Raw genomic sequence first — 27,289 nt, 5'->3', positions numbered from 1 at the left:
AGTTATTTGGCATCAGGTTTTGGGCTCAGTTGCTTTTCCCCCTTATACTTAAGATAGTTCGTATAGTTTCTTGCGTACAGGGTAAAAGCTATGTCAGAGCATATAAAGAACTGGTAATTAAATGGATCACGTAGGAGGTAAGACCCACACTTTGGTGTGCTCACAACTATTCTCACACCTGTGTAAGACTGAATACCGAATGGGAGATGAGAGCTACTCTCATCGCAACTTTTAGCCACAGAGTCATGCCTCAGTTTCTTCACATAACAAATGTAAATAAAGATAACACATTTACTTTGTAATTAAGTTCTGAGAAGTTATGAGGATTAAAAAAATCCATATCTAAGATTTCCTCATATTAACTAAGTACTTCTTGAAATAAATCAGCATAGATACATTACCTGAATCTAATTTTACACTGCATGGTAGGATCCTTAATAAGCTTAGCCTCTAAGGGGGACACTTTCTTCAGTATTTCATGTGTCACACAGAATTCCTGAAATAGAGGACAGAACTGTAAAGGGAAAGCAGTATCCCACCCAGACATAATTTATGGACTATAACAGAGGCAACGTGGTAAAGTGAACAGTACGCTAGCCTTGGAGTTCTGAAGGGGTGGGTTTTTGTTTTGGCACCTCCACTTACCATCTGTGTAGCCTTAAGCCAGTTACTTAATCATTTTTGCTTCCAAGTTTGGGTATCTGTCCCTCTTTGAGATCAAAGGTACTATTATTTCCCTATGACAGCACTTTTCACAATATATTATAATTACTTATTAACTTGTTTGTGCCTCCTACTAGACTGTAAACTTCATGAAGGTAGGCATGGTGGCTTTTCTCTTTACCACTATATTCCTAGCATCTAATACAGTGCCTGGAACACAGCAGATGCTTAACAAGTATTTGTTGAATGAATCACTGTAAGATGAGGATGACAATAGTAATAAGTTACTAGCTTTTAAGTACCTTTTATGCACCATATACTATGTTAGGTGCCTTATATACATCAGCTCATTTAATCCTTACACCAGCAACACTATGAGAATTGTTCGTTTTCAGACGGAGTCTCACTCTGTCGCCCAGGCTGGAGTGCAGTGGCGCGATCTCAGCTCACTGCAACCTCTGCCCACCGCAACCTCCGCCCACCGCAACCTCTGCCTCCCAGGATCAAGCAATTCTCCTGCCTCAGCCTCCCGAGTGGCTGGGACTACAGGCACCTGCCACCACGCCTGGCTAATTTTGTATTTTTTTAGTAGAGACAGGGTTTCACCATATTGGCCAGGCTGGCCTCAAACTCCTGACTTTGTGATCCACCTGCCTTGGCCTCCCAAAGTGCTGGTATTACAGGTGTGAGCCACCAAGCAGGCTGGAGTGCAATGGCACGATCTCAGCTCACTGCAACCTCCACCTCCTGGGTTCAAGCGATTCTCCTGCCTCAGCCTCCTGAGTAGCTGGGATTACAGGCATGTGTCACCATGCCGGGTTAATTTTGTATTTTTAATGGAGATGGGGTTTCTTCATGTTGGTCAGGCTGGTCTCGAGCTCCTGACCTCAGGTGATCCACCCACCTCAGCCTCCCAAAGTGCTGGGATTACAGGTGTGAGCCACTGCACCTGGCCCATTATGAGACTGTTATCATGCCTGTTTTACAGAAGAGAAGGTTGAGGCTCAGGGAATTTTTGTAATTTATAAAAAGGCATACAGGTAGTAAATTGGGAAGCCAGGATTCATTTAGTTCTGTTTGACTCTAAAGCCCCAACTCTTTCCCCCAAACAATCCCAAACAACCCCTTTATGCTTAAGATAATCACATAAAAATGTACACTAAAGGGCTTTTAGGCTGGGTGCTGTGGCTCACACCTATAATCCTGGCACTTTGGGAGGCCAAAGCAGGAGGATCACCTGAGGTCAGGAGTTCGAGACCAACCTGGCCAACATGGTGAAACTCCGTCTCTACTAAAAATACAAAAATTAGCCGGGCGTGATGGCGGGTGCCTGTAGTCCAAGCTACTTTGGAGGCTGAAGCAGGAGAATTGCTTGAACTTGGGAGGTAGAGGTTGCAGTAAGCCGAGATCATGCCACTGCACTCCAGCCTGGGTGACAGAGTGAGACTCTATCTCAAAATAAATAAATAAATAGCTTTTAAAAGGATAAAACATTATTAATTTAAGGTATTAACTTAAAGCATTACTATAACAGATAAAAAAGAATTTCCTTCTGTTACAGAAGAGTCTAAAAATACTATGAAACCAGCATTATAAAATTAAATACAAGTTCCATATTTGAAGACAATGGATAATAGACCTGAAATGTCAGGAGTTTACCTGGGTGGGTTTTCTCCGAAGTATTCAGATGGAGTCTTGTTCTGTCACCCAGGTTAGAGTGCAGTGGCGCAATCTCGGCTCACTACAACCTCCACCTCCTTGGTTCAAGGAATTCCCCTGCCTCAGCCTCCCGAGTAGCTGAGATTACAGGCACACCCCACCACGCTCAGCTAATTTTTTTGTATTTTTAATAGAGATGGGTTTCCACCATGTTGGCCAGACTGGTCTCAAACTCCTGACCTCAGGCAATCCACCCGCCTCGGCCTCCTAAAGATCCCAGCTCATGCTGGGATTACAGGCGTGAGCCACTGTGCCCGGCCGTATTCTGCTTTTACTGACATCAGAAATAGGTTTGTGGGTCAGATGAACGGTGTATACATTGCTCAGACTTTATTATTTTTTTCAGAGCTGCTAAAATTCCCTTAAGAGTATCACTAATTGGGCAGGTGTGGTGGTTCATGCCTGTAATCCCAGCACTTTGGGAGGCCAAGGCGGGCGGATCACCTGAGGTCAGGAGTTCGAGACCAGCCTGGCTAACATGGTGAAACCCTGTCTCTACTAAAAATACAAAAAAAGAAAAAATTAGCTGGGCATGGTGGCACGCACCTGTAGTCCCAGCTATTAGGGAAGCTGAGGCAGGATAATCGTTTGAACCTGGGCGGTGGAGGTTGCAGTGAGCCAAGATCATGCCACTGCACTCCAGCCTGGGCGACAGAGTGAGACTTCATCTCAAGAAAAAAAAAAAAGAGTATCACTAGTAATAGACTACTGGATTTATAGGTTGTTTTATTAGAATATTTGGTACTATACCAAGGAAGGCTCTGCTAAGGTTGCCAGAGTTGCTTTCTGGAGGAGGGGGGATATGCATTTTTTTTTGTTTTGTTTTGTTTTTCATTCAAGTAGGATCATATTCTTCATACTGTCTGGTGCTTGCTTTTTTAACTGATGAGCTATCTTCCTTTTTCTTTCTATTGCATAATCATGTTAAAGCTGCAAAGTTTAACACTATAAAAGCAGCAACATGGCCGGGCGCGGTGGCTCAAGCCTGTAATCCCAGCACTTTGGGAGGCCGAGACGGGCGGATCACGAGGTCAGCAGATCGAGACCATCCTGGCTAACCCAGTGAAACCCCGTCTCTACTAAAAAATACAAAAAACTAGCCGGGTGAGGTGGCGGGCGCCTGTAGTCCCAGCTACTCGGGAGGCTGAGGCAGGAGAATGGCGTAAACCCGGGAGGCGGAGCTTGCAGTGAGCCGAGATCCAGCCACTGCACTCCAGCCTGGGCAACAGAGCGAGACTCCGTCTCAAAAATAAAATAAAATAAAATAAAATAAAATAAAATAAAATAAAATAAAATAAAAGCAGCAACATTTATTTAACCAGCATCCTATCACTAGATATTATACAGTTTACTTCCTTTGCTGTTACAAACAATGGTGCAATCAAATTGTATATGTATTGTAGAATAGATTCTAAGAGGTAAAATTGCTGGATGAAAGGTAAGGGAACTTTTAATTCAGAGCTTTTTGAGGGGGGACAGAGTCTCACTCTGCCGCCCAGGCTGGAGTGTAGTGGCATGATCTCAGCTCACCATAACCTGTGCCTCCTGGGTTCAAGCAATTCTCCTGCCTCAGCCTCCCAAGTAGCTGTGACTCCAGGTGCATGCCACCACGCCTGGCTATCTTTATGTATTTTAGTAGAGAAAGCATTTCTCAATGTTGGCCAGACTGGTCTTGAACTCCTGGCCCTCCCTGCCTTGGCCTCCCAAAGTGCTGGGATTACAGGTGTGAGACACTGCACCTTACAGATTCGGAGTTTTTTATTGCTGGAAGAGAACTGTTTCACATTTTCAAATAAGGAATCAAATTTAAAAACAAAACAAAACAAGCAGTATATTAATTTCAGAAAAAATAATAGTCATCCACATTTCAAAAAATCCAGAAATATTCATTTAGGGATAACAGAAAAAACAATTCCAGAACTCCATGCAATATTATTAGATGCAAATAGGAGATAAAAAAAGGGCCGGGTGTGGTGGCTCAAGCCTGTAATCCCAGCATTTTGGGAGGCTGAGGCGGGAAGATCACAAGGTCAGGAGAGCGAGATCATCGTGGCTAACATGGTGATATCCCGTCTCTACTAAAAATACAAAAAATTAGCCGGGTGTGGTGGCAGGTGCCGGTAATCCCAGCTACTCAGGAGGCTGAGGCAGGAGAATCACTTGAACCCGGGAGGCAGAGGTTGCAGTGAGCCAAGATTGTGCCACTGCACTCCAGCCTGGGTGAAAGAGCGAGACTCCGTCTCAAAAAAAAAAAAAAAAAAAAAAGAGATAAAGAAGGTTATCTATTCGATCTTTAATTAATAGATCTTTTGGCTTGATAATTAAATCCATCAGAGAAAAAAAGAAGCAAACTACTTACCGCTGCACAAATTGCGTGTTTCAGGAGTCGAAATATCATTTTGTTTGTATGAGATAACCAAGCCCTCTGTATTATTTGAGCTGAAATGTCTTTAAGCATTCTGAGAGAAAAAAAGAGGTTAATATTTATAAAGTAGTTTTCATTTTCCTAAAACCTTAGAGAACTATCAATTTATGCTTCCTCCTCCTGTACCTCCCCATCCTCCACTCTAAGACTGACCTAATGAGGAACATTTGGATGTGGTAATTGGAAGTGGTCATTTGCAGAACCCACTCAGAATGAGGATATGAAATACTTGAGGAGATTTCCCCTGAGATTTAAAAAAAAAGTCCTGGCTAAAACTTTATCATCAAAAGGCATATAAAATATAAATGTATCATTAAGAGGCATATATATTATAAATAAAAAGTGTGAGGAGACAAGCTCACTTCCCAAAAACATTCACGACCTGAAATGAAACGTACAACTAGTTCAAGTGCTATGAAAATGGAATGGGGAATAGTCAAAGTTACAGGAGGCCCAGTTCTCTTCTGGGGATGGACTACTACGCCCTAGAAAAAGAAACTTCCTTCTCTGATCTTTGCTTGAACCAGGCTCATCCAGGTCAAGTCAGAATTATTCTACTTTTGGTCATATCCCAGCACTGGCAGGTTGTAGGGGTCTCCTCCTTCATACCTTCTCACTCCGTCATTACCCCTTACAGTGCTATGTACAAAGACAGGTACTCCTGCATAATGCTACCCATTGGCTGGCAAAATGCAAGCTACAAGATATAAAGAAGAAAAGGCTAGGCCAGGTGCAGTGGCTCACGCCTGTAATCTCAGCACTTTGGGAGGCCGAGGCGGGAGGGATCACCTGAGGCCAGGAGATCGAGACCAGCCTGGCCAACATGGTGAAACCCCGTCTCTACTAAAAATATAAAAATTGACATGCATGGTGGTGCACGCCTGTAATCTCAGCTACTCGGGAGGCTGAGGCAGGAGAATTGCTTGAATCCGGCAGATGGAGGTTGCAGCGAGCCGAGATCGCACCACTGCACTCCAGCCTGGGCGACACAGCGAGACTCCATCTCAAAAAAAAGGAAAAAGCCTGAAGTATGGAGACAAACCTTTGAATCCTATCTGATGCCATTTATTAGCTGTTAACTTTCTTCAAGCCACTTACCTTCTCCCGGTTGCTACTGTTTCATTTATAAAATATAAAAATTGTTTCACAAGGTTGTATCAGGATCGAGTAGATGTGTGTTAATATGCTTTGTAAATTAGAAAATGCAATTATAATTATTCAATTTGAAAGTAATTTTAAAACACAAAATCTCTGATTTACAAAACAAGAAGCATTTGAAATTATCTGGATAAGTACTGTTTGGAAACTGTACAGTTGTGGAAAATAACACAAGGCAAAATACGGGTACTTACGATAGTAATGATCTTGAATTTGGTGCATTTGCGAAACGTACTCTGCGAACTTTTCCTAAGGATTTTGTACCTGATTTCAGAATACCTTTACCTGGTACATTTGAGGAACGGTTCATTTTCCCTCCAATGAAGTAATCTGAAAGTACATAAATTAAGCCTTTGAGGTCATAATTTATACTATTACACTGTTTGGACAAGACTCAAGTGCCTTATGATTGTTGTACTAATTCTGAATCCTTTAAAAAAGAAGGCATTGGGGCCGGGCGCGGTGGCTCAAGCCTGTAATCCCAGCACTTTGGGAGGCCGAGACGGGCGGATCACGAGGTCGGGAGATCGAGACCATCCTGGCTAACACGGTGAAACCCCGTCTCTACTAAAAAAAAAAATACAAAAAACTAGCCGGGCGAGGTGGCGGGCGCCTGTAGTCCCAGCTACTCGGGAGGCTGAGGCAGGAGAATGGCGTGAACCCGGGAGGCTGAGCTTGCAGTGAGCTGAGATTCGGCCACTGCACTCCAGCCTGGGCGACAGAGCCAGACTCCGTCTCAAAAAAAAAAAAAAAAAAAAGAAGGCATTGGGGATCTCTTAAAGTTGCTTACAGTTTACATTGTGTACTAAAAATATTATATGGTATATGGAAAAGACAAATAAATCTATCCACAGCCTTATAACTGGTCTGTCTCCAGTCTTTTTCTCCTCTTATTCATCTTCCACACTACACCCGGAGTTAACTTTTTAACTCAATAATTCAATCTCATCACTCCCCAGCTGTCTACCAACAAGCTCATTGAGGGCAGGAGGCATCTTGTTGACTATGGAGTCCTCAGTGCCTAGCACAGCGGAGAGTTTTTACATGTTTGTCTAAAAACGTTTTGTCCCAGTTTTATCATCAAATAGCAGTGAGACTTTGAGCAAGTCACTTAACCTCTCAGTGGTTCAGTTCCCTCCTTGGTAAAGTGAGAGGGTATACACTAAATTTCTGATTCCACCTCCAACTTTCTATTCTTTAAAGCATCCAATCTGGATGCAGTAATACTCCAATTTGGATGCAGCTCCCAAATTCTTAGTCACTGCTTGGTCTTTGTTACTAAACCAGGGGCTCGTTATTATTTCTTTTGGTGCCATGGACCCCCTAGGGACAGATCTCTTTAAAACGCATAACATGGCCGGGCGCGGTGGCTCACTCCTGTAATCCCAGCACTTTGGGAGGCCGAGACGGGCGGATCACGAGGTCAGGAGATCGAGACCACCCTGGCTAACACGGTGAAACCCCCGTCTCTACTAAAAATACAAAAACTAGCTGGGCGGGGTGGCGGGCGCCTGTAGTCTCAGCTACATGGGAGGCTGAGGCAGGAGAATGCTGTGAACCCGGGAGGCGGAGCTTGCAGTGAGTGGAGATCGTGCCACTGCACTCCAGCCTGGGCGACAGAGTGAGACTCCGTCTCAAAAAAACAAAACAAAACAAAAAAAACCGCATAACATACATAGGATTACAAAGTGTTCCAATTATACTGAAATCATTAAAATATTTTTTAAAACAAAATTATAGTAAATGTGTCTTAATGCATTAAATGAGCTCTAATGACTACTGTATTTTTGAAGCAGTAATGAGCGTAAATATTTCAAGATCTCTGACACGACTGCAATGTAACATGAAAATATCTGTGCTTTCTATTGATGACAAAGTCATCAATGCTAATACTACTGTGGCTTGTTGTCTACACTATAATTGAAAGAAACAAAGTTCAGTTAGAGGTTAGTGAAAATGAAGTTGTCATTTTTTCCCCCATACAAGTTCGCACACCCCATGAATTAAGACCTTCTGCCCTAATTTATCAATATGTTTCACACTTTTACGTATGTGTGATGTTACACTGCTGATGCAGAGAGCCTTCTGAGTCTATTCAATATTTCTCCTTGGGGATGCCTTGGAATATACAATCCTCTTAAGAAAGAGAAAAGCAGCCCTTAACATCTGGGAGTTGGCTGGCAGTCACAGCTGGGCCTTGGTGTTACCACTGCTTCCTAACAACACCCGATCCAGAGCAAAGCTCCTGCTTCCTTGAACGTACCCCAAAATCACCGAACCAAAGCCCAAATCCTATAATAAATCTAACTCTTTTACTGAAATATGCCACTGTGTTCCTACATGTGCGTTCTCCTTGGAGCAATGAGAAACCCATTTTCTTCAACTACAGGTGTGCCCCTAGTGGTCTTTGGCTGGAGGGCAGTGGCACATCACTGCACAAATTCCAAATTTTTCCAGATGCCCGCCCGGATAGGGCTTACACTTTTTATAGGATTAGGGCAGAAATACAGAATGAAATAGGAAATACATCCTCATTATGAGACAGTGAAACAATTGTTTTGGCTAGAACACAGGTTTCAAAGGCAGACTAATGGGTTTGGATCCTAGCTTCCCACTTTCTGTGTGGTCTCGTACAAATTACTTCTATGTGCCTCAGTTTCTTCATGTATGTATTGGGAATAATAACCATGCCCACCTACTTCCGTCGTTGGAAAGATTAGATAAATGTGAATAAAGAACTTAGATCATGACTGCGCATATCAAAGTGCTGTATCAGTGCTTGTTACTCTTGTTAATAAGATAATTATTGCCATTATCATTTACTTCTACAAGTATTAAGGGACAAACATTTGATTCCCAGAGAGGAGGCTTACCGCTTGTTTCTTAAAGGGAAAAAATAAGGTCAGAGCCTTTTCCGATTAAAGGACACAGCATATTAGTTTAAATTTAAAACCTGAGAAACCTCCAGTCCACGGTTAAAACCTTTCGTAAGATAAATCCAGGCCGCCAACCGGCGGCTTCCGGCTGCGAGGCTTTCGAAGTCGCCCGAGACCCTCCAAGCGCCCCCTCCCGGCAGCCTCTGCTCACAGAAATCCCACTCCACGCCGCTGGGCGCCCGGTCGCCGCGGCAAAGACAGTTTCCCAGCGCCGCGCGACGCCAGGCACCTCCCTCCTCGCGCCTCCGCGTACCACCCACACAGAGCCGGCGCTTTCTTGCCGCCTAGCAACCGCCGGCGCAGGGGCGGAGCCTCTTGGAGGGCGGGGTTTGCGTTCATCCGCCGCCCGGGCGCGACGCGCTGCAGCTCAGCGACGCGGCTTCTAGAACGGGGTGATTGAACTAAGCCTTCGCCGCACCGAGTTTGCAGTACGGCCGTTACCCGCACCGCGGCCCGCTTGCGGTTGGAGAAATCAAGGCCCTACCGGGCCTCCGTAGTCACCTCTCTGTAGTGGGCGTGGCCGAGGCCGGGGTGACCCTGCCGGAGCCACCGCTGCTAGCGACATGTTCAAGGTGAGAGCGTGGAGCCGGGTCACAGCTGTCACCGCCCCCTCCCGGCTGCCCGAGCCCTCCCCGCGCTCTCTTGGGGCCTCTCCGCAGGCCAGGCCCGAGGCTTTTCCCGCCACTGGGCCGGCTGCGTCCCGGCCCCGCGGTTCATTCACTGGTCTACTGTGGATGAGCGGCTGCCGGGCGGAGGCGAGAGACCCCCGGGTGGGTGGGGGCGGCCCTTTGGGTTGTGCTTTCGTGAATTAAACACTTTGAAAATGTAAAGTGCCTTCCCCCAAAGTACCCATCCCTTCGGCTGGTGCCCTCTTGGGATCGTGGGTAGGGGGAGGCCAGCTCAGGGCACTGCGGGGTTCGCGGCTTTAGTTGCCTGGCAGGGTCAGGTTTCAGAACCTGATGTGTGGATGGGGGAGGGTCATTTTAGGAGAAGCTGTGCAGGGTATGGGGGAGGCTGGGGTGGGATGGCTGGGTGACGACGAAAGCTGGAGCTTTGCTCCACTCCCCAGGGAACATTATTTAATACGGACCAGTGGACCCCCTTCCCTGCGTTTTGTGAACTCGTGTCCTTTGGGAAAAAAATAGACTTTTACAATGAAGACTTAATTTCGAAAATCTGCACTGTAGTATAAAGCCATTATTCTACTTTTTAAAAAGTAAATTATATGTATTTTGTCATAAAAAATCACAGGCTACCAGAAATTAATCTACAAAATTGAGTCTTCAAGAAGCATAGTACCCATAAAATAGTGCTAATGAAATCTCAGAATTGTAGTATTCATTTAAAAGTTTTGTTGAGCTCTGCAATGTGCTTTGGGTACGTTAATAAAGGCTGTAAAATCAGAACATGCATTCTGCCTTCTAGTCCTGGCATTGCCACTTTCTAGCTGTGTGACCTTGGGCAAGTCACTTACCTTCTCTGTGCCTATCTTCTTTTTTGGTGAAATTGGTGTAAAAACATCTACCTCATAGGGTTGTTATAAGGAGTAAGTAAGTTGGTATGTGTAAAGCACTTGGAAAAGGCCTAGTATTTGCTCTTACTCTGTTTTCAGGCAGCTCACAGTTTAGTCAGGAAGACAGATCCTATAATCAACATTCATTTGATAAATTCGTGTATTAAACACCTGTTATGTGCTAGGAGCTCAGCTCCATTTCAGGGTTACAACAAGGAAAGATATGCTGTGGCCAGTTTAACTATATGTGTACCAACACTGTAGTAAGGTAGTGAAAAGGAGAGCAGGATCCACTTGGCTTAACCAGGGGTTCCTAACCTGCGGCCCTCAGCTCCTCAAAGGACCTGCACATAAATTTCAGGGGGTCCCTGAACTCTGATGGAGAAAAAATATAACTATTTTTAGCAATCTCCAATTGGAATTGAGCACTTCCTTTAGTTATGGGTAATGTTTCAATTATCTATTGTTGGGTAACAAATCACTGCAAACCAGTGCCTTAAAACAAGAATTGTTTCTCAAAATCTATGGGTTGGCTGGGTAGTTCTGCTGGTGGCTTGACTGAAAGTTGGCCTCACTCGCATGTCTGGGGGCTTGGTGCCCCTCCGTGTGCCTAGCTTGGACTTCCTCACTTGGTTACTGACTTCCAAGAGGGCAAGTCCCAAGGCACAAACACAGCATCATGTTTGCTGATGTCAAAACAAGTCACGCAGCCAAGTCCAGAGTTGATACAGTGGGGAACTACACAAGGTCATAGACATGAGTTGGTGCACTTCACTGGGGCCATTCATTTTACAAGCTCCTACCTTAACAAACCACAGTAGTATTAGCAGTACCTGTTACCAGTGGAAGTCACAGTATCAGCACAAGTCACAGACATTTTCATATCACATTACAGTTGTTGCAGATCTCAAAATATCATTTATGCTCATTACTACTTCAGAACTATGGTAGTTAATAAGACTCACTGCTAGATCTTTTTGTTTAGTGGGCTAGGAAAGAAGCACATAATGTTTATATCAGATATTTGTGTTTAAAAAATAAGATTATTTCAATATAGTTGGCACTTTTTTGTATGCAATTAGAGGCATCATTTTGAGAAGGGGTCTATAGGTCTCACCGACGGCCAAAGAGGTCCATGGCACAACAAAAGGTAAAGAACCCCTGGGGACTTCAGAGAAGGCTTCACAGACGGGACACTTAAATTTAGTTTTGAGACAGGTAGGAGTTCTTCAGGTAAATGAGCGGGGGAACATCAGTGGTATTCCATTGGGGGAAGTGCTGGAAACTCAGTTTTGATGTGTCAAGGGAAAGATACAGTGAGCTGAGATGATTATTATTGTTATCATTATTTTTTTCAGACAGAGTCTGGCCCTGTTGCCCAGGCTGGAGTGCAGTGGTGCGATCTCGGCTCACTGCAACCTCCGCCTCCCGGGTTCAAGTGATTCTCCTGTCTCAGCCTCCCCAGTAGCTAGGATTACAGGCGCCTGCCACCACACCCAGCTAATTTTTTTGCATTTTTAGTAAAGATGGGGTTTCACCATGTTGGCCAGGCTGGTCTCGATCTCCAAACTCCTGATCTCGTGATTCGCCCGCCTCAGCCTCCCAAAGTGTTGGGATTACAGGTGTGACCCACCGCGCCTGACTGAACTGAGATTATTTCAGGTGAACGTGCACTTTGGGTAGAAAAGTAGAAAGATCACAACAAACCTTGGAGGACACCAAAATATAAGGAGTAGGCAGAGGAAAGGGGGAGGCCAGACTTGAGAAGTAGCAGTAGGAGCAGAAAAGAGTGATGTTTAGAAAATCGAGAGAGAAAAGTTTCAAGGAAAAATGGCTATATTAGGATACTTTCAGCTGGGAAAACCCAATTGCTTAAATAGTAAGGAAAATTCTCTCACAAAGTCCAGAGGAAGAATGGATTCCAGGTTCTGATTCGGTTGGTCAACAGTGTCATCAAGGACCCATCTCTTCTTGGCTTTCCACAGTCAGGTTGGTTTCCTTTAGGGTTGCAAAATGACTATCAGTAGCATACACACTTTCTCATTCTCTAGAGCAAGAGGAGGAGAGAGAAAAAACTCCCACAATTGGTCCTTCAGTCTGATTGGACCAACTTAGGTCAGTTGTCTGACCCTATAACAGTTGTCAGAGGAATGACATGATCTTATTGGCTTAGACTAAACAGGATCAACCCAGGGTGGTATCACTTAATCACAGGGGAGAGGAATGCATTCATGAACACAATGGAGTTCTTTTAGGAAGGAAGAGGGAGAATAGAGATTGGATATGCAACCAACAATGTCCATGACGGAGATATAAGCTAGATGAGATATGAGTTAGTTAGATATCATGAGGTGTGTTCGTTTGGGCACTTTGGAAAGCTTTCATGATCCTTAAACTTTAGGTTTATTGATTGAAGTGAAGGGTAGATTAACCTGGGTTGGTGACTGAGGGCTGAGTAAATGGACACTATGGTGGTTGATAAGCTTGACTGTCAAGGAAAGGAGAGAGAATTTGGTAACTAGAAGGATATGTTCAGTCAAGATTCTAGAGAGAATACCTCAGCTTTGCAAGGAAGAGAGATTCCCACCCGACAGATGGAAGGAAAAGAAAGGTGCGAGGGATTGTAGACCAGTGGTTCTCTATAGAATGGTATGACTATACAGAATGGTACATTTTGGAAACTTGTGGGATTGTTCTTTTTTTTTTTTTTTTGAGACGGAGTCTCACTCTGTTGCCTAGGCTGGAGTGCAGTGGTGCGATCTTGGCTCACTGCAACCTCCACATCCCGGGTTCACGCCATTCTCCTGCCTCAGCTTCCCGAGTAGCTGGGACTATAGGCGTCCGCCACCACGCCCGGCTAATTTTTTGTATTTTTAGTAGAGATGGGGTTTCACTGTGTTAGCCAGGATGGTCTCGATCTCCTGACCTCATGATCCGCCCGCCTCAGCCTCCCAAAGTGCTGGGATTACAGGCGTGAGCCACTGTGCCCAGCCCTCTTTTTTTTTTTTTTAAACGTTACAAAAATTATAACTGAAAATGGGGTTGTTCTTTATGTCTTTAGTTGTGTTGAACATTTACATACTGAAATATAATTCACATAAATCTTTCCTTTTTATTCACCTTTATGCTACCATCATACTATACTGATTTACATTTTGGACTTATGCATGTAACTTAGTGATGAATTTTATTTCAGGATACCAAAAGAGTGTCACAAAATATTTGTCATAAAATGGTGATGTTAGGTCTAGTAGTTGAGAACCAGTGCTTGTCAAACTTTAACGGGCATGTGACTCTTGTTAAAATGGATTCCAATTCAGTAGGTCTGGTATGTGGCCTCAGATTCTCCATTTTTTTTTTTTTCCGAGATGGAATCTCGCTCTATCACCCAGGCGGGAGTGCAGTGGTGCAGTTTCTGCTCACTGCAACCTCTGCCTCCCGGTTCAAGCAATTCTCCTGCCTCAACCTCCTGAGTAGCTGGGATTGACAGGCACACGCCATCATGTCTGGCTAATTTTTTGTATTTTTAGTAGAGACGAGGTTTCACCAGGCTGGCCAGGCTGGTCTCAAACTCCTGACCTTGTGATCTGCCTGCCTCGGCCTCCCACCATGCTGGGATTACAGATGTGAGCCACCGCACCAGGCCAGATTCTCCATTTTTTGACTAGCTCCGGGTTCTGTAGTTTTCGTTGGTCCCCTTTGAATAGCAAGAATGGAGGCAAATCAGTAGATGAATGGTTCTTGTGTTTTCAAGATGGATGGTTTTATGAACGTGGTGGGATTTGGGACTGGCACTGACCAAGGAACAAAAAGATAGGCCAGACCCTTTGAGGGCTCTACTGAGAGCGCTCCTCCTGCATGTTTGTGCAGACCTGGGGGTGGAGTGAACGGTAGGATCGATCGGGATTTGGGAGTTAACAGCTTGGGTCAACTATAACTGGAGGGCAAAGGAGTTAATAGTATAGGTGTTGGTAGTAAAAGTACAATGGTGGTACAAGTACAATGTGTCTGACTAGTTATGTGCATATTAAGTACACACTGTACTTAAAATATATACTGTAATGTTTTGATATAGTTATTCATCTTCAGGTCACTAGGGGGCATTGGTGGATTAAAAAACACATTTGAAAAGCTGCCCAGTATTCGCATTCCATTGTAGGAAGCAGCTTATCCTTGTGCTGCTGCAGGAGTTTGAATATTGGATACATATACCCAGATTCACGTTACTAGATTTCCTTCATTATACAGATTTTATCCTAGTCCAACTATGGGCTGGGCATCATGCTGGACTCTGGTGGGTACAAGTGAAAAGACCCAGTTCTTATCTAGGAGAGAGGTCCCAAATCTGGCCACACATCAGAATTATTCAAGGAGACAGTTTCGAAGCCCCTGCCCATGGTTCTGACTGACTTTTTAGGTGGAGTCCAGGAACCACTAGTTTTGAAAAAGCCCCCCAAGGTGATTATGAAACTTTCATTTCAGAAGCTTACAATGCAGTTACCAGCACAGACATTAAAGGTCCATTACGATGCAGTGGGTTTCAACCTTGACCTTGGCATGTTAGAGCCACCTGGGGAGCTTTTAAAAGTCCCCATGCCCAGTCTAGAACCTATACCAATGACATCAGAAATCTCTAGGGGTAGGATTAGGCATCTAGTTTTTGGAGCAAGCAGCCAGCCTTGAGAACTACTGGCTTAGAGAAAGGGAAGAGCAACAGCAGGGGGCATCAGAAGGCTTTATAGAGAACATGCCTATGCTGACCTTTGGAGCTAGGCAGACAAGGTTGAAAGGGCCTTCCAAACAGAGAAGAAAAGCACATGCAAGGACACAGAAGTGTGAGAGAGTTCAGAACAATGTTAAGACCTTGGGCTTCATTGTGTTCCTTGTGAGAGATACTAAAGTTTTCTGTAGCTGCTTCCTCATTTGTAAAACAAGGATGAGATGCTTACCAACCTCAAATTATTGCGTGGATTAAATTCATTCCTACCCAAAGCTTAGAACAATGCTTGACTCAAAGTAAGGGCTCAGGAAATGTGAGCTGTTACTTTTAGTTGGCATCTTGTAAGAGGCTGCTAACATAGTGTTACGGTAGTGCACAGTCTTGGGGCTCTCCAAAAGTATTTTTTATTTCAAAACTGGTAGTCAGTTGGATGTGGCAGATGAGGGAGAAGGATAAATTGAGGATTCTGCCCAGGCTTTTGACTTTTGACTGTGGGAACTATTCATTGAGGTGGGAAAGTGGAAGAAGGTTGAGTTTGGTTTGAAGGGGAGGTGACGGTTTGGTTTTGAGCGGGTTGGGCTTGTTGAAATATCTGGGCATTGGGAGGGGGAAATCAGTTGACATAGAACCCAAGGGTATGGACTTTTCCTGCCTCAGACGTGGACTGGAAATTGGGAAATCGTCAGCTGCTAACTGAAGCCTCCAGGGCAAGAAGGTGGCCTAGTGAAAACTGGTCTGTGTCACTTCCTTCCTCAAGGACAAGTAATGTGACCTGTACTCAGAGCTCACCACACTGAGGAGCCTGAGTGAACATGTCCATGGCTATAAGGCGTTATTACCTCACACATTCTTTGTGGCTTAGTGTAATACTTACATTGCCTGTCTTCCTGAAATTAATTTTCTTACCATGTTACTAGTATGTTACTAGTACAAACTGAGGGAGAATTACAATGCTAAATGGAAAAGGAAAATCATCTGTAAATTGGAAGAGTAATGTAACTTTTATACTTGAACATTATTTTAAAAGCCACATATTTGGAAAGATAATAAAGGTTTTTTTCCCTAACAGTTTAAGCATCTTCAAGGGAATTCTTGAGGAATTATAGTAACTACATTTTTACTCACACAAATACATTTTTTTTTTTTTTTTTTTTTGAGACGGAGTCTCGCTCTGTCGCCCAGGCTGGGGTGCAGTGGCCAGATCTCAGCTCACTGCAAGCTCCGCCTCCCGGGTTCCCGCCATTCTCCTGCCTCAGCCTCCTGAGTAGCTGGGACTACAGGCGCCCGCCACCTCGCCCAGCTAGTTTTTTGTACTTTTTAGTAGAGACGGGGGTTTCACCGTGTTAGCCAGGATGGTCTTGATCTCCTGACCTTGTGATCCGCCCGTCTCGGCCTCCCAAAGTGCTGGGATTACAGGCTTGAGCCACCGCGCCCGGCCTCACACAAATACATTTTTTATATACAGAATTAATTGGTTGTTTCTTTTTCTTTTCTTACCTTTCAAAGAAGTTAGACAGTAGATCACAGAGACAAAGAAAAAACTGCTCTGTAGCTCTGGATGCGATCTTTTCAGCCTCAGGTTCTAGTTGTGTTTCTGGCTGAGCGCCCTTGTTGAGATTTCTTTTTTTTTTTTGCACCAGAGTCTTGCCCTGTCACCCAGGCTGGAGTGCAGTGGCGCAGTCTTGGCTCACCGCACCCTCCGACTCCTGGGTTCAAGCCGTTCTCCTGCCTCAGCCTCCCAGGTAGCTGGGACTACAGGCATGCACCACCACGCCTGGCTAGTTTTTGTATTTTTATTAGAGATGGGGTTTCACCATGTTGGCCAGACTGGTCTCGAACTCCTGACCTTAAGTGATCTGCCCTCCTTGGCCTCCCAGAGTGCTGGGATTACAGGCATGAGCCACCACGCCCGGCCCGTTGAGATTTCTTAATCTCTCAGCGTCCTCTGATCATGATCCTGTGGGGATAGTGATATGTCCCTCCGTATCTCACAGGGTTGTTGGGAGATTCAAATGAGGTGATACGTGAAAAGAACTGTGAACTACAAAGTACTATATCAGTGTAAGGTGTTTTCTGTTCCTCTTGTATCACATTTGTCCACTGAAGTGATCTATGCTTGCAGGTTAGCACTCTGGACTTAACAACTCTAAAAAGTGAATTAACTTGGGTTATTTCACTTATCATTTGGAAATGAATTCTGCTCAGGACACTGTAGCATTCTTCTATCTACTTCTAAAATGCAGATAGCCTCACAGTTGTAACTAACAGTGGAAGAGGAGAAAGAAGAGGTAAAACGATACATTAAAAGAATGGGGAGATTAGGCCGAGTGCGGTGGCTCAAGCCTGTAATCCCAGCACTTTGGGAGGCCGAGATGGGCGGATCACGAGGTCAGGAGATCGAGACCATCCTGGCGAACACGGTGAAACCCCGTCTCTACTAAAAAAATACAAAAATCTAGCCGGGCGAGGTGGCGGGCGCCTGTAGTCCCAGCTACACAGGAGGCTGAGGCAGGAGAATGGCGTAAACCCGGAAGGCGGAGCTTGCAGTGAGCTGAGATCCGGCCACTGCGCTCCAGCACCGGCGACAGAGCGAGACTCCGTCTCAAAAAAAAAAAAAAGAATGGGGAGATTAGAGACACAGTGGAGCAAAAAAGTAGATAATGTACCAGACATTTATGATAAATGAATTGATTACCCCATGAGGCGTGTTGATGTTTATAGACTTTTATGACATAAAGGTTTAATTTATAATCTACATGTATATGTGTTCTACACCCATGTCCTTTCTAGGCTAGACTGGGACTTCTTAGAGGCTAGGAAATGAACTTTCATGTTTGTTTGTATTGTACATTTAAAATTAGATATATAAATGCAAGTTATTAGGTATATAATAAATCTCAATAGCAAAGATATCTGTTTCAAAAAGTTTAGACTTATTTTTAATACGACAAGAAAGTACTAAAAGATCTTTAAAATAAAGGAATTTTTAGAGTGTATCAGTTTATTTTCCCCACTAATGCTTAAGTGGAATTTTACAGTTAGTTCATATAGCATGAAACTTTATATATTTTCAGGGGCAAAAAAATCCTAGTCTGAAGATATATTTTAGAATTTGGAAGTTATTTATTTTTCACTTTTGCTGAGTTTTTCCTAATTTTTGTATGGCCTCGTGCCAGTTTTGTTAGAAAATTTAATCAGTGCCAATTTCTTAATGTGGTAGGTTTTTAAACTTATTTTCGGTGTTCACTAAAACTTGGAGAAGCAGGAATGTAGGGCAAGGGTCGTAGAGTTTTCAGTATGCTGAAAGCCTATAACTTTGATTGTTGAGCTATATTTTCCTGATACAGCTTTATGCATTATGGATAGTATAGTTGAATTTTGAGTGAATATTGTTTTAAAGGCACTTTAAGTACAGTTACCCTTTGTCTTCCTATTTCTGGCTGTTTGAAGCAATGCAGAGTGTTTTATTCAAAGCCCACACTGGCTCCCGCTTAAGGACTTCTTTGTTTGGTTCCATGAGGATGAGGAGCCCCCTCTGTGGTAGCTAGAGATAGATCCACAAGTGCATGTTCATTGCCTTAGTGTGGAGGAATTCCCAGTAGTTTTTTTTTCAGATATGTCTATTCCTTCTTCTGAACAGTCTTTTAAAATAGGATATATGAAACTAACTAATAAAGGTTCTTTTTTCTCTTCCCCCATTCCACAAACTTCAGTCCTTGTGAACTAGCCTGTTTTTCTTTGTGCTTGCTGAAATGAGTCTCCTCTCCTATTAGAGGTGCTGATTCATGTGACATGGGTTAGACTGGTGAGTGAGTAAGTAAGCAAAAAGTGATTATGAGGGCTCCAAGAAGTTTTCTAAATTGTCTGTTAATGGTTTACCTCACTTGGCAGATAGAACTGAGCCTGTTTGTGGAGTCACACCATCTGGGAGTCCTGTTGAAGTTGCTGGGTATAGTCCAAACATTTACTTTCCTTGTTTTTGTTCCTTATTTTTGCAGATTTTCATTATGAGGTCAGATGGTCATCAGCCAAATTGAGTCTTGTATGTGATTTTTTTTTTTTTTTTTTTTTCAAAAAAGGCTTACAGTTTTCCTTAAAGAAGAAGCATGCACATGAGTAACTGAGATGAAGTTGAAGGCAGTTTTTATTAGTGAGTTCAGAGTTCTCTGTGCACATGGTGGGCTGTTAAGATATGAAACCTGGGTCAAGGCCCGACGTGGTGGCTCACACCTGTAATCCCAGCACTTTGGGAGGCTGAGGCAGGAGAATTCCTTGAGCCCAGGAGTTCGAAGCCAGCCTGGGCAACTTGGTTAAACCCCGTCTCTACAAACAATGCAAAAATTAGCCGGGTGTGGTGGCGCCTGCCTGTAGTCCCAGCTACTCAAGAGGCTGAGATGGGAGGATCACTTGAGCCCAGGAGGTTGAGGCTGCAGTGAGCTGTGATCGTGCCACTGCATTCCAGCCTGAGTGACAGAACGAGACCCTATCCCCCCCAGCAAAAAAAAGAGATATGAAACCTGTGTCTAGATAGAGTTTTGTTTTGAGAGTCGTATGTCTAGATAGAAACCTGTGTCTAGATAGATATTTTTTGTTTTTTGAGACAGAGCCATGTGTCTAGATAGATTTTTTTTTTTTTTTTTTTTTTTTGAGACAGAGTCATGCTCTGTCGCCCAGGCTGGAGTGCAGTGGTGCAATCTTAGCTCACTGCAACGTCCACCTCCCAGGCTCAAGCAATCCTACCTCAACCTCCTGGGTAGCTGGGACTATAGGCACGTGCCACCATGCCCAGATAATTTTTTGTATTTTTTGTAGAGAAGGGGTTTCACCTTCAGCCTGTTGCCCAGGCTAGTCTTGAACTCCTGGGCTCAAAGGATCTGCCTGCCTCGGCCTCCCAAAGTGCTGGGATTACAGGTGTGAGCCAGCATACCCAGCCCAGATAGATTTTACTTTGACAGAATAGCTCTCCTATTAAATGATGTACATTTTATTAGTTGCTTGAAAACATAGATGCATTAGAAAAGCTAAACTTGAAGTAAATGTTCCCTTATGATTTTTTCCTCCCTATGTTCCCTTAATTCAGAAAAGATTGAGTGGATCCCAGGATGCCATTCTAATAGAGAAAAAAGCATATATATGTAGGAGTCTTAGGTAGCAGTAAATTTCTGTCTGGATGAGGAAGTTCAAAATAAATTCTGAACCTGATAAATTACATATTATCTGTGTTCCAAGTCTTTGAAACCAGTATAGCCCAACTGGATGACTCAAAACCTGCCTAAATGAACAATTATCTCACTCTTTGGCCCTGAGGTTTTCTTCCCGTTTATCACACAAGTTTATTATTTTTCTACATGAATTTTATAAAATCTAATCGCTATTTTTAAAGACTAGAAATGAAACAATTGCAGATGAGACATTTTGTTTGCTTTGCTGACCTAATTTTGTGGTGAATTCTACCCTCCAAAGATAAGATAAAACTCGGTTTTCTGTGAGAAAAAGATAATATTAGTCTCGAAAACAGTCTCATTTTTTTCTTTGCTTATCTCTTTAGATTGTAGTCTGTTTATAGTGGGTGAGAAAGAACTAGGAAATACCAATTACTGTAGTACAGAACTAAAGAATTAAAAATTTCTCATAAAATAGTTCTACATTTGCCCCAGCAGGAAGAGTTTTTTTATATTGTTTAAAGTCTGAACTTTACTGGGCATGGTGGTTCACACCTGTAATCCCAGCGCTTTGGGAGGCCAAGGCAGGAGGATTGCTTGAGGCCAGGAGTTCGAGACCAGCCTGGGAAATGTAGTGAGACCCCCATCTCTACCAAAAAAAACGAAAAGAAAAAAATAGCCGAGTGTGCTCCATTGCACCCATGGTCCTAGGTATTTGAGAGGTTGAAGCAGAAGGATCAGGTGAGCCCAGGAGTTCAAGGCCACGGTGAGCTGTGATTATACCACTGCACTCCAGCCTGAGTGACAAAGGGGGATAAATTATTGGCTTTATAACCTCCTTTGCTGTAAAACAGATCAAAATGATTATGGCTTTTATTGTTATTGTTAAGTATGAGTGCTCTCAAATTTTACATTCAAATGAATGCATCAAAACAGTTGTTTTGAGAGGATAGATTTAATTATACTGTCAATATATTTATTCCAAAAATTCTATTACTAATCAAAGCATTTTTGCTCTTCCTCGTTTGGAATTATCTTCAAACTTTGTGGCAAGCTCTTTAGAATATTCTCAGGAGCAAGCCATTTTTGTTCTTTGCATGTTACAAAACAAATCAATGTTTTTTTGTAAAAACTTTAGGAAATACAGATAATATTAAGAATTACCTTTAATATCACCACCTATAGACAGCCACTGTTAACATCTTTTTTTTGTTGTTGTTGAGACGGAGTCCCACTCTGTTGCCCAGGCTGGAGTGCAGTGGCATGATCTTGGCTCACTGCAACCTTCGCCTCCCGGGTTCAAGTGATTCTCTTGCCTCAGCCTCCTGAGTAGCTGGGATTACAGGCGCGTGCCACCATGTCCAGCTAATTTTTGTGTTTTTAGTAGAGACAGGGTTTCACCGTGTTGGTCATGCTGGTCTCGAACTCCTGACCTCGTGGTCTGCCCACCTCAGCCTCCCAAAGTGCTGGGATTACAGGCGTGAGCCACCGCACCCGACCCTAACATCTTTTTAGACTCCATTCTGGACATATTCAAATATACCCTTGGTATGACATTTTCAAAAAACTCAGTGGAATAATACTACAAGTCCCCTTCCCCCCCCCTTTTTTTTTAAAACAAATGCCATTTTTTTTTCTTTTTTTCTTTTTTTTTTGTAGAATGAGATAATCTTATTATTGATCAAGTTTACATAAAGCTTGATTCTTTACCACCACCACTACAGAAAGAAAAGCTTATGTTGGACACTATGTTTAATTGGGAGATGTAGAAAAGATTCAAGTAGAGATTGTTTTAATGATGACTAATACTGTAATTTTTTTTTTCTATTTTACTTTAAGTCCTGGGATACATGTGCAGAATGTGCAGGTTTGTTACATAGGTATACATGTGCCATGTTGGTTTGCTGCACCTATCAACCTGTCATCTAGGTTTTAAGCCCTGCATGCATTAGGTAATTGTCCCAATGGTCTCCCTCCTCTTGCCCTCCACCCCCTGATAGGCCTCGGTGTGTGATGTTCCCTTCCATGTGTTATCACTGTTCAACTCCCACTTATGAGTGAGAACATGTGGTGTTTGGTTTTCTGTTCCTGTGTCAGTTTGCTGAGAATGATGGCTTCCAGGATCATCCATGTCCCTGCAAAGAACTCACTCTCTTTTATGGCTGCATAGTATTCCATGGTGTATATGTGCCACATTTTCTTTATCCAGTCTATCATTGATAGGCATTTGGGTTGCTTCCAAGTTTTTGCTATTGTAAATAGTGCTGCAATAAACATACGTGTACAGATGCCATTTTCTAATCTTTGTGTGTGTGTGTGGAGATAGTGAATCTTTTTTTTTTTTTTTTGAGGCAGAGTCTCACTTCGTTGCCCAGGCAGGAATGCAGTGACACGATCTCGGCTCACTGCAGCCTTTTGCCTCCTGGGTTCAAGCGATTCTCCTGCCTCAGCTTCCTGAGTAGCTGGGGCTACAGGAGCCCACCACCATGCCCGGCTAATTTTTGTATTTTTAGTAGAGACAGGGTTTCACGATGTTGGCCAGGCTTGTCTCAAACTCCTGACCTCAGGTGATCTGGCTGCGTTGGCCTCCCAAAGTGCTGGGATTACAGGCCTGAGCCACTGCATCCGGCCCATTTTCTATTCTTTACCAGTCTTATTTAAAATTGAGAGTGGTTGGCCGGGCGCGGTGGCTCAAGCCTGTAATCCCAGCACTTTGGGAGGCCGAGACGGGCGGATCACGAGGTCAGGAGATCGAGACCATCCTGGCTAACACGGTGAAACCCCGTCTCTACTAAAAAAATACAAAAAACTAGCCGGGCGAGGTGACGGGTGCCTGTAGTCCCAGCTACTTGGGAGGCTGAGGCAGGAGAATGGCGTAAACCCGGGAGGCGGAGCTTGCAGTGAGCTGAGATCCGGCCACTGTACTCCAGCCCCAGCGACAAAAAAAAAAAAAAAAAAAAATAAAATAAAATAAAATTGAGAGTGGTTTTCTTTACTTTTTTTTTTTTAAGATGGAGTTTCACTCTTGTTGCCCAAGCTGCAGTGCAGTGGCGTGATCTCGGCTCACTGCAACCTCCGCCTCCAGGGTTCAAGCAATTCTCCTGCCTCAGCTTCCTGAGTAGCTGGGATTACAGGCACACGCCACCATGCCTGGCTAATTTTTTCTATTTTGAGTAGAAACGGGGTTTCACCATGTTAGCCCGGCTACTCTCAAACTCCTGACCTCAGGTGATCTACCCACCTTGGCTTCCCAAAGTGCTGGGATTACAGGTGTGAGCCACTGCGCCTGGCTGAGACTGATTGTCTTTTAGGCTTAAAATGTGATCTGAAGGCATTTAGAAATGGAAGCCATATGATTACATATTAAAAGTAAATTTTGGTTGAGTGTGGTGGCTCATGTCTGTAATCCCAGCACTTTGGGAAGCCAAGGTGGGTGAATCACCTGAGGTCAGGAGTTCAAGACCAGCCTGGCCAACATGGCAAAACCCCATCTCTACTAAAAATTCAAAAATTAGCCAGGCATGGTGACGTGTGCCTGTCATCCCAGCTACTTGGGAGGCTGAGGTAGGAGAATCACTTAAACCCGGGAGGCGGAGGTGGCAGTGAGACGAGATCACACCACTGCACTCCAGCCTGGGTGACAGGGCGAGACTCTGTCTCAAAAAATAATAATAATAATAATTTTTAAAAATAAATTTCACTTATGAAATTTATATAAATAGTTGCAATAAATTCCGACTCCACATATGATTTATCAAGGTAACTGCTTTGAAAAGAAAACGTCTATTTTTTTTTAAATGTTATAAGTAATACTGAAATACCTTTTCCTTGTAAAAAGTCAAAATAGTGCAGTTGATCAGGTTGCTATTGTCCGCCTCCTGCCAGCCCCCTTCCCAGAGAAAGCCTCTGTTCTGTTTGGTGTGTGACCCTCCAGATTAGAAAGGATTGCTGGCCGAGCCTGGTGGCTCATGCCTATAATCCTAGCACTTTGGAAAGCTGAGGCGGGCAGATCACCAGAGGTCAAGAGTTCAAGACCAGGCTGGCCAACATGGAGAAACCCTGTCTCTACTGAAAATACAAAAAAAAATTAGCTGGGCGTGGTGGCGGGCACCTATTATTCCTGCTACTCAGGAGGCTGGAGAATCACTTGAACCCAGGAGGCGGAGGTTGCAGTGAGCCGAGATTGCGGCACTGCACTCCAGCCTGGGTGGCAAGAGTGAAACTCTGTCTCAAAAAATAAAAAATATAAAAATAAAATAAGAGATTGCTGTATAAAATGTAAGTACTGTCCTGAATGCTCCTTATGGAGGAGAGTATTCTATATTCTTTTGATGTTTCAAGAATTATGGACTCATTTTATTTCTCCTGATTTTTATTTATTTTTATTTATTTATTTTGAGATGGAGTCTCCCTCTGTCACCCAGGCTGGAGTGCAGTGGCATGATCTCAGCTCACTGCAAGCTCCACCTCCCAGGTTCACGCCATTCTCCTGCCTCAGCCTCCCGAGTAGCTGGGACTACAGGCACCTGCCACCATGCCCTGCTAATTTTTTGTATTTTTAGTAGAGACGGGGTTTCACCGTGTTAGGATGGTCTTGATCTCCTGACCTTGTAATCCGCCCGCCTCGGCAAATCCCAGCACTTTGGGAGACCAAGGAAGGCATATCACCTGAGGTCAGGAGTTTGAGACCACCAGCCTAGCCAACATGGTGAAACCCTGTCTCTACTAAAAATACAAAAAAACTAGCCGGGCATGGTGGCGGGCACCTGTAATGCCAGCTACTTGGGAGGCTGAGGCAGGAGAATTGCTTGAACCCGGGAGATGGAGGTTGCAGTGAGCGGAAATCATGCCACTGCACTCCTGGCGGGGTGACAGTGCGAGACTCCATCTCAAAAAAAAAAAAAAAAATTGGTGTGGTGGCGGCCACCTGTAATCCTAGCTACTTGGGAGGCTGAGGCAGGAGAATTGCTTGAATCCCAGGGGGGCAGAGGTTGCAGTGAGCTGAGATCACACCACTTCACTCCAGCCTGGGCGAAAGAGCAAAACTCTGTCTCAACAAAATTTTTTTTTTTTTCATTCTTTATCATTGAAGAGTTGCTTTTATGTTGTCCTTTGTGTGTCTTGTAGGATCATTAAATAAGGTAGACAATCTCAGGAAAACAGGTTTTGGAGAAAGATAGTTGAAAACATAATGTCATACATTTTAAATATATAAATTTAAACTATATATAGAAATACATAAACTATATTATATATACTTAAACTATATATATATTTAAACTATTTTTAAGTATATATGTATATATAAGTATGTATAGACACATCGTTTATATACATATCTAAACTTGGTAGAAGGGTAAGGTAGTGTAAGTATATACTTATATATAGAGAGTTTAAATTATATATATGGAAAATATAAAAGAAATAATATATTCCATCACTTCAAAAAAAAAAAAAGGTCACCTTTGGATATAGTCTGTTTGAAGTAGCAGTTGAAAAGCCTGGTAACATGTCCATCAGGGAGTTAGAAACACAAGAAACACACAAGCCTGAGGCTTAGGGAGAGGCCCAGGCTAGGGATACTGATATGAGCATCAGTAGCATATGGGTGGGAGTTAAAGACTTAGATTTTGGCCAGGCGCGGTGGCTCATGCCTATAATCCCAGCACTTTGGGAGGCTGAGGCACAGTGGATCACTTGAGTCCAGGAGTCTGAGACCAGCCTGGCCAACATGGCGAAACCCTGTCTCTACTAAAAACACAAAAATTAACTGGGCGTGGTGGCGGGTGCCTGTAATCCCAGCTACTTGGGAGGCTGAAGCATGAGGATACCTTGAACCCGGGAGGTGGAGATTGTAGTGAGCCGAGATCGTGCCACTGGACTCCCGTTTGGGTGACAGAGCGGAGACTCTGTCTGAAAGAAAAAAAAAAAAAAAGAATTAGATTTCAATGAAATTGCCCTGGAGTGAGAAGAGGAGAGAGTTAAAGACTACTCCATGACTCATCAACCTTGAAGAGCTATGCAGAGGAAGAGAAGGCCCAAAAGGGGAGGAGAGTACCTAGAAAGCTTCTAGAATAGGGGTAGGGTAGAATCCTGTAAGCCGAAGAAAGGGTTTGAAGATGTAGAGTAGTCACCAGTTTCAGGGTGCAACCAGGATACCAGATGTCCATTGGGGTTTAGCAACTGGGAGGCCATTGGTGGCCTTGGGAAGAAAGGTTTTAGGTGTATTGAGTAGTAAAGGGAGGAGGAGATAAAAATTGAGAAAGCAAACAGAGTCTGTCTTTTTGACTTTGTGCTTAAATGTGTATGCTCCTCAGCTTGTGGTGGGGTTGCATCTGATAAACCTATCATAAGTTGAAAATATCATTAAGTCAGAAATGCATTTAACACACCTAACCTACCAAACATCATAATTTAGCCTACCCTCCCTTAAATGTACTCAGAACACTTCCAGTAGCCCACAGTTGGGCAGAACCATCTAACACAAAGCCTATTTTATAATAAACTATTGAATGTTTCATGTACATTATTGAATACTGTACTGAAAGTGAAAAGCAGAATGGTTACATGGGTACTCAAAGTGCGATTTCTACGGAATGCGTATCGCTTCTGCACCATCGTAAGGTTGAACCATTTGTAAGTCGGAGACCATTTGTATAACATACATATAGGAAAGTAAACGGGTCATAAGTGAATTTTTACAAACTAAACATACTAGCACTCTAGAAGCTCTTCTCATGGCCCTTCTAGTCACTCCCCAGCTTGCTAAGGGTATCCACTATTCTGCCTTCTAACCATAGTCTACTTTTAAAATAATTTGTCAATGGAGGTTGGTAGAAGGGTAAGGTAGTAGTTAGAGAGGGAATTAGGGGTGGAAGGTATTTGTTGTGTTTTGTTTAGATGGGAGAGATTTTCTTGAATGTAAATAAATGTCATAATTTCTCTAGTGGGTGACCAGTCACTCTGTTTCTTTTTATGTTTAGGACAGTTTTC

The 27,289-nt window shown here is 43.5% G+C and overlaps 2 protein-coding genes across 5 annotated transcripts in view; one reads left to right on the top strand and one right to left on the bottom strand.

The window, feature by feature from the left end:
• Positions 1 to 9,100, bottom strand: part of CXHXorf58 (chromosome X CXorf58 homolog) — a 32,823-nt gene extending 23,723 nt beyond the window's left edge. Inside the window, exons 1-4 of the mRNA XM_005593180.5 lie at positions 8,839 to 9,100; positions 6,160 to 6,295; positions 4,742 to 4,841; positions 402 to 496 (exon numbers count right to left, since the gene is read on the bottom strand). Of these exons, the coding sequence (XP_005593237.1) occupies positions 402 to 496; positions 4,742 to 4,841; positions 6,160 to 6,275 (311 nt within the window). The 5' untranslated portion in view covers positions 6,276 to 6,295; positions 8,839 to 9,100. The remainder of the gene's footprint in view (positions 1 to 401; positions 497 to 4,741; positions 4,842 to 6,159; positions 6,296 to 8,838) is intronic.
• A 334-nt stretch (positions 9,101 to 9,434) lies between these two features.
• Positions 9,435 to 27,289, top strand: part of APOO (apolipoprotein O) — a 74,940-nt gene continuing 57,085 nt past the window's right edge. For all 4 annotated transcript variants that reach the window (XM_074030234.1, XM_015443481.4, XM_005593179.5 and 1 more), the window contains exon 1: positions 9,435 to 9,473. In XM_074030234.1, coding sequence (XP_073886335.1) covers positions 9,465 to 9,473 — 9 coding nt within the window. In that variant the 5' untranslated portion in view covers positions 9,435 to 9,464. The remainder of the gene's footprint in view (positions 9,474 to 27,289) is intronic.

This window comes from Macaca fascicularis, chromosome X (assembly GCF_037993035.2).
Source record: "Macaca fascicularis isolate 582-1 chromosome X, T2T-MFA8v1.1".
NCBI classification, from domain to species: domain Eukaryota; kingdom Metazoa; phylum Chordata; class Mammalia; order Primates; family Cercopithecidae; genus Macaca; species Macaca fascicularis.
Note: the sequence above shows the minus strand (reverse complement) of the source record. Positions and strands in the feature narration are given on the sequence as shown.